We start from the raw sequence: 20411 nt of genomic DNA on the forward strand, positions 1-20411 counted from the left end.
GTTGTATTATACCAAATTTTAAAGTTCCAAAATCAATAATTCACTTTATATCCATTTTTGAAAATCGCAAATTTAAATTGACGTTTATTAAAAGTGAGGTTAAAGAAAAAATTTGTTCTCTCCAAAACGACTAGGAATTAAGAAACGAAACTTTTTGAGGTTATAAATTAACGTTTGAAGTTATGTTATACCAAATTTGAACTTTCCAGAATGAACCATTCATTTGATATACACGTTTAAAAATCGCTGATAAATTTGACATTTTTTAGAAGTGAGGTTAAAAAATTTTTTTCTCCCCAAAACGGTTAGGATTTAAGAAATGAAACTTTTTGAGGTTATGAAGGAATGTTTGAGGTTATATTGTACCAAATTTGAAAGTTCCAAGGTTAATAATTCATTTTATTAACATATTTGAAAATCGCACATTTAAATTGACGTTTATTAAAAGTGAGATTAAAAAAAAAATGTTTTTCTCCAAAACGGTTAGGACTTAAGAAATGAAACTTTTTGAGGTTATAAAGAAATGTTTGAGGTTGTATTATACCAAATTTAAAGTTTTCAGGATGAGCCATTAATTTTATATAACATTTTTAAAAATCGCAGATTTAAATTGACATTTGTGGAAAGTGAGGTTAAAAAAAAGTATTTTTCTCCAAAACGGTTAGGACTTAAGAAATGAAACTTTTTGAGGTTATAAAGAAATGTTTGAGGTTATATTACACCAAATTTAAAGTTTCCAGGATGAGTCATTCATTTTATATAACATTTTTGAAAATCGCAGATTTAAATTGACATTTGTGGAAAGTGAGGTTAAAAAAAAGTGGTTTTCTCCAAAACGGTTAGGACTTAAGAAATGAAACTTTTTGAGGTTATAAAGGAATATTTAAGGTTGTATCATACCAAATTTAAAGTTTCCAGGATGAGCCATTCATTTTATATAACATTTTTGAAAATCGCAGATTTAAATTGACGTTTATTGAAAGTGGGGTTAAAAAGAAGTGTTTTTCTCCAAAACGGTTAGAACTTAAGAAGTGAAACTTTTTTAGGTTATAAAGGAATGTTTGAGGTTGTATTATACCAAATTTAAAGTTTCCAGGATAAGTCATTAATTTTATATAACATTTTTGAAAATCGTTGATTCAAATTGACTGAACAGAAAGACAATTAGAACATAATGGGAAGCACATTAGGGCAGATTGATCGAGAGAGGGGATAGAACATTATAGGGGAATGTTGACAAGCTGGGGCCATGGTGCAGGGTTGAATGAATTGATTAAGGTGGTTAGGAAGGTGCAAGAAAGAGAGTGGGCGACGGGGGGTTAGACTGAGAAGGAACGAATGGTGGGATAGGGAATGCAGAGAGGTGAAGAGAGAAGCTAGAAGCAGATTGAAACAGTGGCAGAAAAGGGAAGTAGGGATAGATAGATATATAGAGGCCAGGAGAAAATACAAAGAAGAATGCAAGAAAAAGAAGAAGGAGGCTGAGAACATTAGGGAGTTGAAAGAGGAAAATGAGGTATGGAGATACTTAGGAGGATTAGGAAGGGAAGAGAGGAAGTCGGCAGAGATGTACTTAGTACTTCATTTAATTGTTGGGAGGGGTGGATGAGAGAAGAATGGGAGAGTGTGAGCGAGGGGTGCAAGGGGGAGTGGAGATAACACGGGAAGAAATGAAAGCAGTGTTGAGGGGACACAATGATATACGGCGTAGAACTATGGGGATGGAGAGAACAAGGATTGCTGGAGAGTGTACAAACAAGGTATTATATAGGATCATTTCGACAGAAGTGCTACAGATTCTGGGCGACTCCATACCCATGGACCTCATAATCCGTAACAGAGCGATAACTGACGCGAAACATGCCATCTTCCAATGCCAGAGATGGGAAAGGGAGAGACAGAAACCAACACCCAAATGGGACTAAACATAACACCAACAAATTGCATGAGGGTCATGCTCGAAAGCGAAGAGAAGTGGAAAATAATGGAGAGTTTCTTTAGAGATGTAATAGGGAGTAAAGAGTGGGAGCAGAGAGAAGGAATTCCATAGGCGAAGATAGGGAGATGAAAAAGCGTAGGGGGGGCTTTTCCAATAAAGATGGGGAATCCGAAGCTACGTCTACAAAGCGGATTCCGGAGAAGATGAGCAAAAAAGTTTTTAGTACATCCATACTATCTGACCGCCTAGCAGCCCAGATCAGATGTCTGCTAGCAGATTTTCCCCGACCTCGTAAAAAAAGGGTATGTAGTGAGAGAGGAGGTTAAGGTGGAAGTAGGAAATGATAGAAGAAAGACCGCATTGCAGGATCCTGAGAGAGTGCTAGAAGGAAATTAAGGAGAGAAGGCTAATATATGGGTAGGGAGATAAGGAAGGATATTATAGGAGAAGAGTGGGGAAAGGTGAATTATAGAGAGAACTAAGGGTTAGGCACAGGGTCATACAGAGGCAGGAAAGAAGGTCACAGATACGGGAAGGAGATACACTCAGCAGCAGAAGTCTGCGTACAACGAACTTAGAACACTTTAATCGGGAAAAAATAACCCTTGACTTCCCTTAAATGTTTCGGCATGAATTGTACTAATTTCTTTGTGTCCTCCGTAGTGATTTTAACCAATTCATCAATCATAACATTTCTAGCACTTCCTTTGATGTTATGTTATATTGACGAATCCTACGCTCCAATAAATCCTACAAGTATTAAATGAGATTTAAGTCAGATGATTGTGATCCTTTAAAATGTCTATAGTCTATGTGTTCTGGCTACAGTTGCTCCTATTTTTCAAAGAGTTTTTCCCTCTTTCCATAGCTTTACAATAACCTTTCTTTCTCCTACTTCAATTTCTTTTCCTTTCGTCCCCATTCTAACTTTTAGCTTCCAATTCTGTACTAATGCAATTAAAATCAACCTATAAACTATGTCTTGTTTACACTTTGCTCTGTACGCAGAGTTTTGCTGCTGAATGTATTTAACTGCTTTTTAATACATTTTTTCCTTACTTAAAGAGCCACACAGAGAACCCAACCCAATCTAATCAAACGCATCCCAACCCAACTTAATCTAAAGCAACGTAACCTAACCCAACGCTTAGAAAAGATCATTTAGACTCCCTCATAGACTACCACATATATCATAACAGTAGTCACTTTGCTCTATACGCAAACTTCTGCTGCTGAGTTTATTATTAACTTCATAAAGAACAATTTGGTAATTTTTAGTGGTGAAACCTGCCGGCTTTGTACTCCACCATTCACAGGCATTAGTATCTCTTTTAGAACACTGCAGATAATAACCAAGTTAATAACCCCAATAGGACTTTTTTCATTAAATACAACTTTATCATTAGCAACCTCATTGTAACAAGCCCAATACGATATATAAAATCTCTTGTTGCAGTTACATCATTCATTACTAACAAAACTGTCGCTGTTATCACTTTCGATTATACATTAAAGTATCCGCTTTTTAATGCAAAAAGCCGTTTTGAAAAATCACTTTTAGTTCTTGAGAAATAAATTTTTGATTTTCGAATTTTGCAATTTTCGCCAATTAAGTTTAAAAAATTCGTATAAAATCGATTTCTTGGAATATGAGTATGAAAATTTCCGAAAGTGTTAATAAAAGTGTCCTCTTTCCAATGGACTAACCCGTTTTGAAAAATAACTTTTAGTTTTTGAGAAAACAATATTTGAAGTTTTGATAAAATTTTTGATGTTGCAATTTTCATCGATAACTTGCAAAATTCGCTATAAAATTAATTTCTTGAAGGATCCTTGTGGAAATATCACCAATTATTAATTAACGTATCCTCATTTTAATGCAAAAAGCCGTTTTGAAAAATCACTTTTAGTTCTGGAGAAATAAATTTTTGAAATAATCGAAAATTTTTTCGAATTTTCCAGTTTTCGCCGATTAAGTTTTAAAAAGTCGTATAAAATCGATTGCTTGGAATATGAGTATGAAAATTTTCCAAAATATTAATAAAGATGTGCTCTTTCCAATGAAGCAACCTATTTTGCAAAATAACTTTTAGTTTTTGAGAAAACGATATTTGAAGGTTTGATAAAATTTTCGATGTTGCAATTTTCATCGATAATTTTCAAAATTCGCTATAAAATTAATTTCTTGAAGGATCTTTGTGGAAATATCGCCAATTATTAATTAAAGTATCCTTTTTTTAATGCAAAAAGCCGTTTTGAAAAATCACTTTTAGTTCTTGAGAAATAAATTTTTGATTTTCGAATTTTGCAATTTTCGCCAATTAAGTTTAAAAAATTCGTATAAAATCGATTTCTTGGAATATGAGTATGAAAATTTCCGAAAGTGTTAATAAAAGTGTCCTCTTTCCAATGGACTAACCCGTTTTGAAAAATAACTTTTAGTTTTTGAGAAAACAATATTTGAAGTTTTGATAAAATTTTTGATGTTGCAATTTTCATCGATAACTTGCAAAATTCGCTATAAAATTAATTTGAAGGATCCTTGTGGAAATATCACCAATTATTAATTAAAGTATCCTCATTTTAATGCAAAAAGCCGTTTTGAAAAATCACTTTTAGTTCTGGAGAAATAAATTTTTGAAATAATCGAAAATTTGTTCGAATTTTCCAGTTTTCGCCGATTAAGTTTTAAAAAGTCGTATAAAATCGATTGCTTGGAATATGAGTATGAAAATTTTCCAAAATATTAATAAAGATGTGCTCTTTCCAATGAAGCAACCCATTTTGCAAAATAACTTTTAGTTTTTGAGAAAACGATATTTGAAGTTTTGATAAAATTTTCGATGTTGCAATTTTCATCGATAATTTTCAAAATTCGCTATAAAATTAATTTCTTGAAGGATCCTTGTGGAAATATTACCAATTATTAATTAAAGTATCCTCTTTTTAATGCAAAAAGCCGTTTTGAAAAATCACTTTTAGTTCTTGAGAAATAAATTTTTGATTTTCGAATTTTGCAATTTTCGCCAATTAAGTTTTAAAAGTTCGTATAAAATCGATTTCTTGGAATATGAGTATGAAAATTTCCGAAAGTGTTAATAAAAGTGTCCTCTTTCCAATGAACCAACCCGTTTTGCAATATAACTTTTAGTTTTTGAGAAAGCAATGTTTAAAATTTTCGATGTTGCAATTTTTATCGATAATTTTCAAAATTCGCTATAAAATTAATTTTTTGAAGGTTCCTTGTGGAAATATCACCAATTATTAATTAAAGTATTCTCTTTTTAATGCAAAAAGCCATTTTGAAATATCACTTTTAGTTCTTGAGAAATAAATTTTTGAAATGACCGACAATTTTTTTGAATTTTGCAATTTTCGCCGATTAACTTTAAAAAATTCGTATAAAATCGATTTCTTGGAATGTGAGTTTGAAAATTTTCCAAAGTGTAAATAAAAGTGTCCTCTTTCCAATGAACCAATCCATTTTGGAAAATAACTTTTAGTTTTTGAGAAAACGATATTTGAAGTTTTGATAAAATTTTTGATGTTGCAACTTTCTTCGATAATTTTCAAAATTCGCTATAAAATTAATTTCTTGAAGGATCCTTGTGGAAATATCATCAATTATTAATTAAAGTATCCTCTTTTTAATGCAACAAGCCGTTTTGAAAAATCGCTTTTAGTTTTTTAGAAAAAAATTTTTGAAATTATTAACAAGAAAAAGAAGAAAACAAATTTTATTCAGTACCCACTACATAAAAAAAAAAATAAGAATAACAATATAAATATCTATATGTGTATATAACAAAAATAAAAAAGTGAAGGGGTAAGAATAGGGCTACCGACCAGGGTCTTTCTGCCCGTGATTTTTGTAGTCGGCGGCTTGTTTCAGTCTTCTCTGACGGCCAGGAGTTTTTGGAAGAGAAGAGGTGGATTGTTGCGAGGGTGGACTAATCGAGGCGATATAAGCGTGTGTTGCAAGGCGTTGGTAGGAAAATTTAGGATGGATTTATCGGACAAAGATTGAAGGCGGGTATGGATAGGGGGGATATCGGTAAGTTGGTATAGCAGATCATTGCTAGGGTTAAAGAGGGGATTACGGGGGTTCCTAATTCGGGTGATGGATCTCAGTGCAGATCTTTCCGCTACTTCCAGGTGGTACTTCGTTTTTCTTGGTGCGTCGCTTAACAGTATTGATCCATATTCTATGATGGGCCTGCATATGGTCTTGTAGATGTGCGAGGCACATGAGGTAGAGATTCCACGACCTCTAAACGAGAGCGATTTAAAGTGTTTGGCGCGTGTCTTTACTTTCATCTTCACCTTGGTTGCATGAGTGGAAAACTTAAGCGTTCTGTCAAGTGTTATGCCAAGATACTTGCAGGTTGGTGAGACAGAGATTGCCGTTGATTGTATTGTAATTGTGGGGGAGGGAGCGCGGGGTGAAAGGAATGGGACAAAAAATTGTGTTTTTGTGGGATTGAGTAGGATGCGCCATTTCCGGTACCAATTTTCCGTTTCGTTTATGAGCGTCTGCAGCTTACGGACGGAGGAAGTGATATCCTTACTGTGCGAGACCAATGCTGTGTCATCGGCATAAAGTAGTGCGTATGCAGTGAGGTTAAAGGCGTCTGGGTTGTCGTTGTAAAGATCGTGGCAGAATAGATTGTATAGAGAGGGAGAGATAGGCGAACCCTGAGGAAGGCCTTGCTGAGCGGAGAAGCTGTGGGAGGAGTGATTTTTCAACTTCACGATGGAGGAGCGATTCGACAGGAATTGGTTTATCAGGGTTAGAAGGTAGTATGGCGTTTTTAGCTTATCCAGTTTAAATAGCAATCCTTTGTGCCACACGGAGTCAAAGGCCTTTCGGACGTCCAGAAACACTGCTGCAGATTTCAGTTTTACAAAACGTGCCGCCTGGAAGTTGGAAACCAGAATAGTTAGTGGCTGGGACGTTGATTTGCCGGATTGGAAGCCAAATTGGTAAGGCGGAATTTTCTTTGATACCGCAACCAGGAGCTTGTTCTTCAAGTGCGTCTCGAAGAGTTTTCCAATTACGGGGAGCAGTGAGATGGGGCGATAGTTGGCTGGATCAGATAGAGAAGAATCCTTCTTGGGAATACACGTAATAATCGACGTCTTCCAGTCGCGCGGGAAATGCTGAGTCGTAAGGCAAAAGTTAATTATTTTTCTGATAAAGCCATGGATGTTAAGATCTAGACTTCTAAGCAGTTTCCTTGTGATGTTATCATAGCCGGGAGCGGTATCTTTTCCCTGTCCAAGAAGAGTAAAATATTCGTCTTCCAACATGAGAGCATCTTCGGGTGTCTCGAACGGTGTCAAAAATGCGGATTCGTACCAATTATCTATAATGCTTTTGTTGTGGGAACAAAACGAAACATCCTCGGTAAAGGTGAATACACCTTCTAGGTAGTCAGCGTGTATGTTGACAATCTCTTCAGGGTTGGAGTGCACACCGCCATCGGTAGGATCAATGAGCTCCTCCGTTCCAGGTGTCTTTTGGTATCTTGATAGTTTTCGAATTTCGTGCCAATAGTTTCTTCCTTTACACATTTTTATTTTGTCACAGGCTTCCATGTACTTTTCCGTTCTGTATTGTTGAATTAGTTTCTGTATCTTTTTGTTGAACTCATTAAACTTCTTTTTCAACTCAGGCACTTCATATACCCTGAAGTCTCGATATAGGCGTCTTTTCTCTTTGATGAGTCTGATAATAAATGGAGGTACCGGAAAACTATAGTGTTTGGTGGTTCTGGATGGGCTCGCTTTGTCTATCGACTCCTTAAGACATTTGTTAAACCTTGAAATCGTGTCAACTGTGATTGTCTGATGTGCTTCTATGAAGTCTTTCATTATTGAGTTAACTGTCTCCATGTCGCAAAGCTTGTAGTTTTTAATTAAAGTCGGAACAGGTTTAGGTACGTTGGTTGTGACGTTGACATAAACTAAAATGCCCAAGTGATCGGAGCATAAATCCGGAACAACTTCTACCTGTGTAATTAGACCGCGGATGTTTCTTGTACAGAACAGTAGATCAGGAGTAGAGTTCGGATTGTTTTCCATAACGTACGTGGGAGGAGTCGTGATTTGTACGAAATTGGACATATTCAGGAAATGTCTTATGTGTTTCCTTTTGGTTGGATTCGGATTGAAGTCACCAATTATGAGACATTTGTCGTGCAGTGAGGCCATGTTAAATATGGATTCTTCAATTTTACTAAACGGGTGGATATAAATTAAGAAAACATGTATTAAGTCTGTCCCGATAGTGATACAAAAATGAAGTGTATTATTTAATGGAGAGTTGATTGCGGGGGGGTTGGATTTTCTCAATTGTATCGTGGGGTGGCCCATAGCCACCGCTCCTCCTCTGACTCCTCTATTTATAATATTGCCGTGGTTTTGGATTGACGTCCAGTTTCTAAATGTGATGGAAGACTTCGATTTTGTTTCCACAAACATTGCGCAACGGATGTGATTCTCAATGATGTAGTTTCCGATCAGGTGTGATTTCGGGTGGTAGCTGTTGATGTTTGCGTACAATAATTTTATGCTGGTCATTGTTGATCTTGCGGAATCGAGGATTGGTAGCCGTGGATAGGTTCTGTAGGAGATGGCTTAGAGGTGTCCTGGAGATCAATCATGATAACGTACATGTAACTTCCAGAGAATGCGACAATCGTATCGATTTGGTAGTTTTCTACAAATTTCCGTTTGAGGGAATTGATAAGCTCTTGACGATCGCGTGGTCAATTAAACATCAATTTTTTCGAATTTTGCAATTTTTGCCGATTAAGTTTTAAAAATTCGTATAAAATCGATTGCTTAGAATATGAGTATGAAAATTTCTCAAAATGTTAATAAAAGTGTGCTCTTTCCAATGAACCAACCCGTTTTGAAAAATAACTTTTAGTTTTTGAGAAAACAATATTTGAAGTTTTGATAAAATTTTCGATGTTGCAATTTTCATCGATAATGTTCAAAATTCGCTATAAAATTAATTTCTTGAAGGATCCTTGTGGAAATATCGCCAATTATTAATTAAAGTATCCTCATTTTAATGCAAAAAGCCGTTTTGGAAAATCACTTTTAGTTTTGGAGAAATAAATTTTTGAAATAATCGACAATTTTTTCGAATTTTCCAGTTTTCGCCGATTAAGTTTTAAAAAGTCGTATAAAATCGATTGCTTGGAATATTAGTATGAAAATTTCCTAAAATGTTAATAAAAGTCCTCTTTCCAATGAACCAATCCGTTTTGAAAAATAACTTTTAGTTTTCAAGAAAACAATATTTAAAATTTTCGATGTTGCAATTTTCATCGATAATTTTCAAAATTCGCTATAAAATTAATTTCTTGAAGGATCCTTGTGGAAATATCACCAGTTATTAATTAAAGTATCCTTTTTTTAATGCAACAAGCTGTTTTGAAAAATCACTTTTAGTTCTTGAGAAATAAATTTTTGATTTTCGAATTTTGCAATTTTCGCCAATTAAGTTTTAAAAATTCGTATAAAATCGATTTCTTGGAATATGAATATGAAAATTTCCCAAAATGTTAATAAAGATGTGCTCTTTCCAATAAACCAACCTGTTTTCAAAAATCACTTTCAGTTCTTGAGAAAAAAAATTTTGAAATGATCGACAATTTTTTCGAATTTTGCAATTATCGCCAATTAAGTTTTAAAAATTCGTATAAAATCGATTACTTGGAATATGAGTATGAAAATTTCACAAAATGTTAATAGAAGTGTCCTCTTTCCAATGAACCAACCCGTTTTGAAAAATAACTTTTAGTTTTTGAGAAAACAATGTTTAAAATTTTCGATGTTGCAATTCTTATCGATAATTTTCAAAATTCGCTATAAAATTAATTTCTTGAAGGGTCCTTGTGGAAATATCACCAATTATTAATTAAAGTATCCTCTTTGTAATGCAAACAGCCATTTTGAAATATCACTTTTAGTTCTTGAGAAATACATTTTTGAAATGACCGACAATCTTTTCGAATTTTACAATTTTCGGCGATTAAGTTTTTAAAATTCGTATAAAATCGATTACTTGAAATATTAGTATGAAAATTTCCTAAAATGTTAATAAAAGTGTCCTCTTTCCAATGAACCAATCCGTTTTGAAAAATAACTTTTAGTTTTTAAGAAAACAATATTTAAAATTTTCGATGTTGCAATTTTCATCGATAATTTTCAAAATTCGCTATAAAATTAATTTCTTGAAGGATCCTTGTAGAAATATCACCAGTTATTAATTAAACTATCCTTTTTTTAATGCAACAAGCTGTTTTGAAAAATCACTTTTAGTTCTTGAGAAATAAATTTTTGATTTTCGAATTTTGCAATTTTCGCCAATTAAGTTTTAAAAATTCGTATAAAATCGATTTCTTGGAATATGAATATGAAAATTTCCCAAAATGTTAATAAAATTGTCCTCTTTCCAATGAACCAACCCGTTTTGAAAAATAACTTTTTGTTTTTGAGAAAACAATGTTTAAAATTTTCGATGTTGCAATTCTTATCGATAATTTTCAAAATTCGCTATAAAATTAATTTCTTGAACGTTCCTTGTGGAAATATCACCAATTATTAATTAAAGTATTCACTTTTTAATGCAAAAAGCCATTTTGAAATATCACTTTTAGTTCTTGAGAAATAAATTTTTGAAATGACCGACAATTTTTTTGAATTTTGCAATTTTCGCCGATTAACTTTAAAAAATTCGTATAAAATCGATTTCTTGGAGTATGAGTATGAAAATTTCCCAAAGTGTTAATAAAAGTGTCCTCTTTCCAATGAACCAACACGTTTTGAAAAATAGCTTTTAGTTTTTGAGAAAACAATATTTAAAGTTTTGATAAAATTTTCGCTATAAAATTAATTTCTTGAAGGATCCTTCTGGAAATATCGCCAATTATTAATTAAGGTATCCTCTTTTTAGAGTAGCTTCGTTAGTTAAATCAGCATCAAAAAAGTTCATTTTGTATCTTGGATCCAAATAAGTCGACATATCTTCTCAGCTTTCTTATTAATTTCATTTTTATTCAAATATCGCAATAATGTAACAATTTTTTAACCATAATGGCCGGATAGATACAGTAACTCACATAAATGATCGGACACTAAGCTAATTGTAAGATGTTTATTATAGAGAATATGTAAAAAATACTCTTATTAATTAGAAAACAGCGAATTTTAATATTTTGTGGGATTTCCCTTGGCCGATAAAACAGCTGTCAACCTTTTTGGAATCGAGTTGACCAAATTTTGGGTAATTGTAGAGGATACATTCTGGTTTGAAGGATATGGTTCGACGATTTAATTCTTCCCAAAGATGTTCGATTGGGTTTCAAGAAGATCAGGTCATTGTGGAGGTGTTTTAATAGACTTCTCAATCACGTTTTTTGCAAACTTCAAGTGAAGTTTACGATTTCTGTCGTAAATTTCTCGAAATTTCTTGAAATCAATCAAAATCTTCAAGCGCTTTATAATGTCATGTACTTTTGATCGACTAATCTTCACAAATTTAGAAACTTCCCGAACCGATTAATAAATCAATCAAGTTCTTTTCGGTGCCATTGTTCCAAAGATACAAATAATATTGTTGTCTTCACACAAACTTTGTATTTGACATGTATTGTAACTTTACAAAAAATTTTACTAAATTATTCAAGGAAATGTCTCTAACAATAAGAATATACTAAATACACTAGTAATTTTAAACTTCTTTTTATATCTTGTATTCAATTAAAACCGTACAATCTTATTAATCATTCCAAATTAATACGTCAAAAAATTTTAGGTTAAGTTTTGACAGATAAACGTCAAAACATTTATGTTAGGTTATGAATTATTTAATTTCTTAATAACAATCGTAGGGATTAATGAGTGTTGTTTAAACATTAACGAAAAAAAGAATAAAACGAGGAAGAAAAAAATTATTCCGTAGACGGTTTCTTTTTAACTGTCTGCTGTCGTCTGTGTGTTAAAGTTGTTCTTGTGTGCGTGCGGCTGGTTCTAATGTGGGTCAGTGGAGTAACGTCGTTCTGTTATAACTATTGCTTTCACGATCGCGCCTCAGCTGCCCGTCTTTCCGTTCTTTCTTCGTTCCGTTCATTCGCGTGTCTTCTACATTAACAACTTTACTATTTAGGTATTTTATCCTCCTTTTATTTCTTAATTCCTTCCAATTATTCCTATTTAATTATTTATCCATCAATTTCTTAATTATTTATTCCATTTCTCATTAAAAATCGTTTTAAAACACGTTATTATTATTAATAATTACGAAACGTCAAAAGTGACATTTTTTTAGGTTAAGTTGACATAACCTAAAATTACAAATTTGACGTTTAAATCTGTCAATCTTTTTATTCGATTTTAAGTAACGATTTTTTTGTTAAAGAAAGTTGTTAGAGACGACAGGTGGTGTTAAATTTCTCTTTTGAACATTAAAACGTTTTAAATCGACCGCATTACGTTGGGCGAGGACGTTATGATTATCTTGTTGAAGAAGAAGTAACCTTCACCACTTTCCTTTCACTTCTTATCGACTTTCTAGAAAGAAGATTTTCCAAGACTTTCACGAGAAATTTCTTAAAATTAACGATTCTCACGCATTTATCGAATATCTTCTTTTATAATTTTAATAAATTTCATTTTAAGGAGGAACGAGAATTATCATCCGACGCATCTTCTTTTTCACGGACAAAGAGGACGAAGAGAGGAGTGAGAAATAACGAAGAAGAAGGAGATTAACACAGTCTCGCATAACGGACCACCCTTTATATAGTAAATACTCTGTTAAATGCGGCGAAATTGCGATGAGACCGTGTGAAATCCTCATCCTCAACCTCTGGGGGCCACTGGGACGCTAAACTTCACCTTACAGCCTCTTCACAATGAACACGATGAGAACCGAATCGTTCAAAAAGATTCAAATCACGAATTTTAAATGTCAAATTTATAAATGACGTTTTAAACGTCAAATTTTTTTTTGATGAAGAGATTTAATAAGGAATGCATAGAAAGTATCTTAAGAATATAAATAAGCTCATTTGCATGTGGATAATCTCTCTAATAATTTAAGGTGAGTAACCAAAAAGAAAAATTAATTTTTGGATTAGAAAGTTTTATCATCACGATTTCACTTTTTTTATTACCAATATAAAAGAATAAAATAAAACTAAATAATTACTTACAACGATTAGAAATAAAATAACCATCCCCATGGTTTTTCTTTTCACTTTACAACAACCGTTCATTATAAATTAATTAATTAATTAAGTTTATTTAAATTAAATTCGCACACCGACACGAAACGATTTTACATCGCGATTTATTCTTAGGATCGTTCGAACGTCGTCTAGCCTCGATGGTAAAGAGGTTTCTACTGTCAAGTTCTTCCTCAACATTGGCCGCGGCAGCGTCGATTTGGCTCGTTGGCTAAGGAAAAAGTTCGAACCAATGTAGGCTACTCGCAAAGATGGGTTGGTGTTGGTAACCCAAAGACTTAAAAAGCCGTTTCAAACTCATTCGACGAGGCTCTCAACAACTAATTAACTATTTTTTATTTTTAATTTATCTCGAAATATCGTCTCTTAAAATTAGAATTAATTGGTAAAATCAAATTTGATCATATCAATCCTTAAATACTAAAAAAAATGATAATTTTTTAGATTTAACCTAAAAAATTTGACGTTTTAAAATAATTTGTCAATTTTTAATTTTATTGGGTAGGCAACCAAATTAACTTCAATCATTTAAAATAAATTAATAACATTATCCAGAAGATAACCAAGCTATTGGAGTTCCGATATGTCAAAAGTACCTGGTCTGATTGATTTCTGTCTGAAATTACTTGAAAATATACTACTTAGATAGAGATACCATCACACTAATGGATAGATATCTTTTCTTAGTAGCCAGGTTCGTCTAGATATTTATCCATTTCTTTTTTAACACTGTCGCTTGTGTCCTTGTTTCATCGTTGTATTTCAGAACATATTTTTAAAATTTCCTGAAAAAAGGTATTAAAGAAAACACTGTCAAATTTGCAAAATAAAATGACGTCATATTTTCAAAAAATCATATCATCTTTATTTTTAATGGTAATGGTATGATGTATATGATAAATTGAAGCTTGGAGATCCTAGTTTATGATATAATATAAAAACTATATGATAATATTAATAAAATTTCCTAAAAAAAGGTATTAAAGAAAACACTGTCAAATTTGCAAAACAAAATGACATCATATTTTCAAAAAATCGTATTATCTCTATTTTTTATGGTAATGATATGATGTATATGTTAAATTAATGCTTGGAGATTCTAGTTTATGATATGATATAAAAACTATATGATAATGTTAATAAAATTTCTTGAAAAAAGGTATTAAAGAAAACACTGTCAAATTTGCAAAGTAAAATGACGTCATATTTTCAAAAAATCATATCATCTCTATTTTTAATGGTAATGATATGATGTATATGTTAAATTAATGCTTGGAAATTCTAGTTTATGATATGATATAAAAACTATATGATAATGTTAATAAAATTTCCTGAAAAAAGGTATTAAAGAAAACACTGTTAAATTTGCAAAATAAAATGACGTCATATTTTCAAAAAATCATATCATCTTTATTTTTAATGGTAATGGTATGATGTATATGATAAATTGAAGCTTGGAGATCCTAGTTTATGATATGATATAAAAACTATATGATAATATTAATAAAATTTCCTAAAAAAAGGTATTAAAGAAAACACTGTCAAATTTGCAAAGTAAAATGACGTCATATTTTCAAAAAATCATATCATCTCTATTTTTAATGGTAATGATATGATGTATATGTTAAATTAATGCTTGGAAATTCTAGTTTATGATATGATATAAAAACTATATGATAATGTTAATAAAATTTCCTGAAAAAAGGTATTAAAGAAAACACTGTCAAATTTGAAAAATAAAATGACGTCATATTTTCAAAAAATCATATCATCTCTATTTTTAATAGTAATGATATGATGTGTATGTTAAATTAATGCTTGGAGATTCTAGTTTATGATATGATATAAAAACTATATGATAATATTAATAAAATTTCCTGAAAAAAGGTATTAAAGAAAACACTGTCAAATTTGCAAATATAAAATGACATCATATTTTCAAAAAATCATATCATCTCTATTTTTAATGGTAATGATATGATGTATATGTTAAATTGAAGCTTGGAGATCCTAGTTTATGATATGATATAAAATTATATGATAATATTAATAATATTTCCTGAAAAAACGTATTAAAGAGAACACTGTCAAATTTGCAAATATAAAATGACGTCATATTTTAAAAAAATCATATCATCTCTATTTTTAATGCTAATGATATGATGTATATGTTAAATTAATGCTTGGAGATTCTAGTTTATGATATGATATAAAAGCTGTATGATAATATTAATAAAATTTCCTGAAAAAAGATATTAAAGAAAACACTGTCAAACTTGCAAATATAAAATGACATATTTTCAAAAAACCGTATCATCTCTATTTTTAATGGTAATGATATGATGTATATGTTAAATTAATGATTGGAGATTTTAGTTTATGATATGATACAAGAACTATATGATAATATTAATAAAATTTTCTGAAAAAAGGTATTAAAGAAAACACTGTCAAATTTGCAAAGTAAAATGACGTCATATTTTCAAAAAATCATATCATCTCTATTTTTAATGGTAATGATATGATGTATATGTTAAATTAATGCTTGGAAATTCTAGTTTATGATATGATATAAAAACTATATGATAATGTTAATAAAATTTCCTGAAAAAAGGTATTAAAGAAAACACTGTTAAATTTGCAAAATAAAATGACGTCATATTTTCAAAAAATCATATCATCTCTATTTTTAATGGTAATGATATGATGTATATGTTAAATTGAAGCTTGGAGATCCTAATTTATGATATGATATAAAAACTATGTGATAATATTATTAAAATTTCTTGAAAAAAGGTATTAAAGAAAACATTGTCAAATTTGCAAATATAAAATGACATCATATTTTCAAAAAATCGTATCATCTCTATTTTGAATGGTAATGATATGATGTATATGTTAAATTGAAGCTTGGAGATCCTAGTTTATGATATGATATAAAAACTATATGATAATATTAATAAAATTTCCTGAAAAAACGTATTAAAGAGAACACTGTCAAATTTGCAAATATAAAATGACGTCATATTTTAAAAAAATCATATCATCTCTATTTTTAATGCTAATGATATGATGTATATGTTAAATTAATGCTTGGAGATTTTAGTTTATGATATGATACAAAAACTATATGATAATATTAATAACATTTCCTGAAAAAAGGAATTAGAGAAAACACTGTCAAATTTGCAAAATAAAATGACGTCATATTTTCAAAAAATCATATCATCTCTATTTTTAATGGTAATGATATGATGTATATGTTAATTTAATGCTTGGAGATTCTAGTTTATGATGTGATACAAAAACTATATGATAATATTAATAACATTTCCTGAAAAAAGGAATTAGAGAAAACACTGTCAAATTTGCAAAATAAAATGACGTCATATTTTCAAAAAATCATATCATCTCTATTTTTAATGGTAATGATATGATGTATATGTTAAATTAATGCTTGGAGATTTTAGTTTATGATATGATATAAAAACTATATGATAATATTAAGAAAATTTCCTGGAAAAAGGTGTTGAAGAAAACACTGTCAAATTTTCAAAATAAAAGACGTCATATTTTCAAAAAATCATATCAACTCTATTTTTAATAGTAATGATATGATGTATATGTTAAAGTAATGCTTGGAGATTCTAGTTTATGATATGATATAAAAACTATATGATAATATTAATAAAATTTCCTGAAAAAAGGTATTAAAGAAAACACTGTCAAATTTACAAATATAAAATGACATCATATTTTCAAAAAATCGTATCATCTCTATTTTTAATGGTAATGATATGATGTGTATGTTAAATTGAAGCTTGGAGATCCTAGTTTATGACATGATATAAGAACTATATGATAATATTAACAAAATTTCCTGAAAAAAGGTATTAAAGAAAACACTGTCAAATTTGCAAATATAAAATGACATCATATTTTCAAAAAATCATATCATCTCTATTTTTAATGGTAATTATATGATGTATATGTTAAATTGAAGCTTGGAGATTCTAGTTTATGATATGATATAAAAACTATATGATAATATTAATAAAATTTCCTGAAAGAAGGTATTAAAGAAAACACTGTCAAATTTGCAAAATAAAATGACATATTTTCAAAAAACTGTATCATCTCTATTTTTAATGGGAATGATATGATGTATATGTTAAATTAATGCTTGAAGATTCTAGTTTATGATATAATATAAAAACTATATGATAATATTAATAAAATTTCCTGAAAAACGGTATTAAAGAAAACACTGTCAAACTTGCAAATATAAAATGACATCATATTTTCAAAAAAATGTATCGTCTATATTTTTAATGATAATGATATGATGTATATGTTAAATTGAAGCTTGGAGATTCTAGTTTATGATATGATATAAAAACTATATGATAATATTAATAAAATTTCCTGAAAAAAGGTATAAAAGAAAACACATATTTTCAAATAATCATATCATCTCTATTCTTTCAAAATGGAGGTTGACATTTTAAACCTGAAGTTAGTTATCATATAATAGAAGTTTTATAACTGAAGTTAATCTAGTGTTAGTCACTTTTCCGCACTTTCTTTTTATTTTTAACGTGTTTTTTGGGTCATCAAAAGAGCGTTCTTAAATTTTAACCTGTAAACTTGTAACACTTCGTCCTTAATTTCATTGTACTACTTTTTAAACTTTAATTTTGTAAATTAGTACAATCGCTTGAGAGTGACGCAACAGGGAGTATATTATCGCTCTATAATAAGTTGCCTTCGAATGTCAGAACTTTAAATCCTATTAAATTTAATAAAACAGTTAAAGAAGCTAAAAGAAATGCTTCTATACGACTGATGAAAAAAATGTTATCAAATAAGAATACTTCGTTAGCCGCGGAATTATATTGCACAAGGAACTCGGAAAGAAGCCAGCAGAAAATTTAATGGATGAAAAAAAAATGACCTTCAGAAGGATGATGTCAACAAGACGTCTGATCCAAAAGCTGCTATAACATTTAACTAAAATAACAATAAAACTTATCACTATTATTTAATTTATTATTATTAATCCAAAAAATAAACATCAAATTAACAGTTCGTCTTTTTGATATTTTAAGAACTACACGTGGTGTACAAACTGACCAAGGATCGATTCAAAAACGGCTGTTTTTCGGGATTCGACGTCGATATCTTCTTGTATTCGTCCTCCAAAAGATCGAGCCGTTGCTTCCCGCGTCTCACCATCCTCTTCATTCGATGCAAAATCGATCTCATCCGACGAATACCCTTCACCCGTTTCTGATGTCTCTTCTCCCTGAACATTTGTAGTTGCCACGTTGCTTCGTACATTTTCTTTTTTTGCTTAAAGTGTTTTGAATTCATGTTCGCTTGTTGTTTCATGTGGAAATGGTTATTTTAATACTTTAAATTTTGAATTTGACGTTAATGTATTTTCTAACTTGATTTGATTAAAATTATTTTTTTTAATACGTAGGCAACTTATTTAACCTTTCATGTTCGAAAACGTCAAGATTAAAAAAATCGTCTTCGCTTTATTTTTGGGAGTTAAGAAACGATTTATATCATAAATTGAAGATAAAAGATGATATTTTATGATTTGATAAAAAAATTGCAGTGTTAATAATAAAAATTTGTGGATAAAAGCTGCTTAAAAGGAATTAAGTTAAATTGGGTTGTGTTCGAAAACGTCAAAATTAAAAAAAATCGTCTTCGCTTTATTTTTGGGAGTTAAGAAACGATTTATATCACAAATTGAAGATAAAAGATGATATTTTATGATTTGATAACAAAATTGCAGTGTTGATAATAAAAATTTGTGGAGAAAAGCTCTTTAAAAGGAATTAAGTTGAATTAGGTTATGTTCGAAAACGTCAAAATTAAAAAAAATCGTCTTCGCTTTATTTTTGGGAGTTAAGAAACGATTTATATCATAAATTGAAGATAAAAGATGATATTTTATGATTTGATAAAAAAATTGCAGTGTTAATAATAAAAATTTGTAGAGAAAAGCTGCTTAAAAGGAATTAAGTTAAATTAGGTTGTTCGAAAACGTCAAAATTAAAAAAAATCGTCTTCGCTTTATTTTTGGGAGTTAAGAAACGATTTATATCACAAATTGAAGATGAAAGATGATATTTTATGATTTGATGAAAAAATTACAGTGTTAATAATAAAAATTTGTGGAGAAAAGCTCTTTAAAAGGAATTAAGTTGAATTAGGTTATGTTCGAAAACGTCAAAATTAAAAATAATCGTCTTCGCTTTATTTTTGGGAGTTAAGAAACGATTTATATCACAAATTGAAGGTAAAAGATGTTATTTTATGATTTGATAAAAAAATTGCAGTGTTAATAATAAAAATTTGTGGAGAAAAGCTCTTTAAAAGGAATTAAGTTGAATTAGGTTATGTTCGAAAACGTCAAAATTAAAAAAAATCGTCTTTGCTTTATTTTTGGGAGTTAAGAAACGATTTATATCACAAATTGAAGATAAGAGATGTTATTTTATGATTTGATAAAAAAATTGCAGTGTTAATAATAAAAATTTGTGGAGAAAAGCTCTTTAAAAGGAATTAAGTTGAATTAGGTTATGTTCGAAAACGTCAAAATTAAAAAAAATCGTCTTCGCTTTATTTTTGGGAGTTAAGAAACGATTTATATCACAAATTGAAGATAAGAGATGATATTTTATGATTTGATAAACAAATTGCTGTGTTAATAATAAAAATTTATGAAGAAAAGCTGTCTAAAAGGAATGAAGTTGAATTAGGTTATTTTCAAAAATAAAAGTAAATTTAATGTTAGTTATTCCACAAATATCTGAGCTTATAATCCAAATGGGTTAGTTATATGGATTTAACACAAAGAATTAAATAATAAATTTAATAACTTTAAACTAGCGCCATCTCTTGCCTGACGATCATGTCTAATTGACAATTTCTGATTATTTGAGACTGTGTTGATTGGGTTGCCTATATTAAAAAATATTATTTATAATTTTTTATCGGGTTTTATTGCTATTTTAGACGTTGAGTTATGATTGATTTCTTGTTTAATTTTTTCCGATAAATTTATTTTTCTTTTTTGGTTCAAAGTAATATATTTTTGTTATGATCACGCGGTAGTTCCACTTGTTCGCTTTTAAAACCATAAAAATTTCTTTTGTATTGTGCCGCAACCTAACATCTTTTCCTACTAC

General features: G+C 30.2%; 1 protein-coding gene and 1 long non-coding RNA gene across 2 annotated transcripts in view; one reads left to right on the forward strand and one right to left on the reverse strand.

Annotated features, from left to right (window-relative positions):
- LOC111423070 (Spaetzle domain-containing protein 4) overlaps nt 1-13330 on the reverse strand; it is a 31157-nt gene extending 17827 nt beyond the window's left edge. The window contains exon 1 of the mRNA XM_023056323.2: nt 13171-13330. Coding sequence (XP_022912091.2) covers nt 13171-13233 — 63 coding nt within the window. The 5' untranslated portion in view covers nt 13234-13330. The remainder of the gene's footprint in view (nt 1-13170) is intronic.
- The window catches only part of LOC111423188 (uncharacterized), a 37878-nt gene extending 24502 nt beyond the window's left edge, over nt 1-13376 (forward strand). The window contains exons 2-3 of the long non-coding RNA XR_011640369.1: nt 12635-13058; nt 13318-13376. This is a non-coding gene — a long non-coding RNA (uncharacterized lncRNA). The remainder of the gene's footprint in view (nt 1-12634; nt 13059-13317) is intronic.
- The last annotated feature ends 7035 nt before the right edge of the window (nt 13377-20411 follow it).

The sequence above is a fragment of the Onthophagus taurus genome, chromosome 5 (genome assembly GCF_036711975.1).
Source record: "Onthophagus taurus isolate NC chromosome 5, IU_Otau_3.0, whole genome shotgun sequence".
Taxonomy (NCBI): Eukaryota; Metazoa; Arthropoda; class Insecta; order Coleoptera; family Scarabaeidae; genus Onthophagus; species Onthophagus taurus.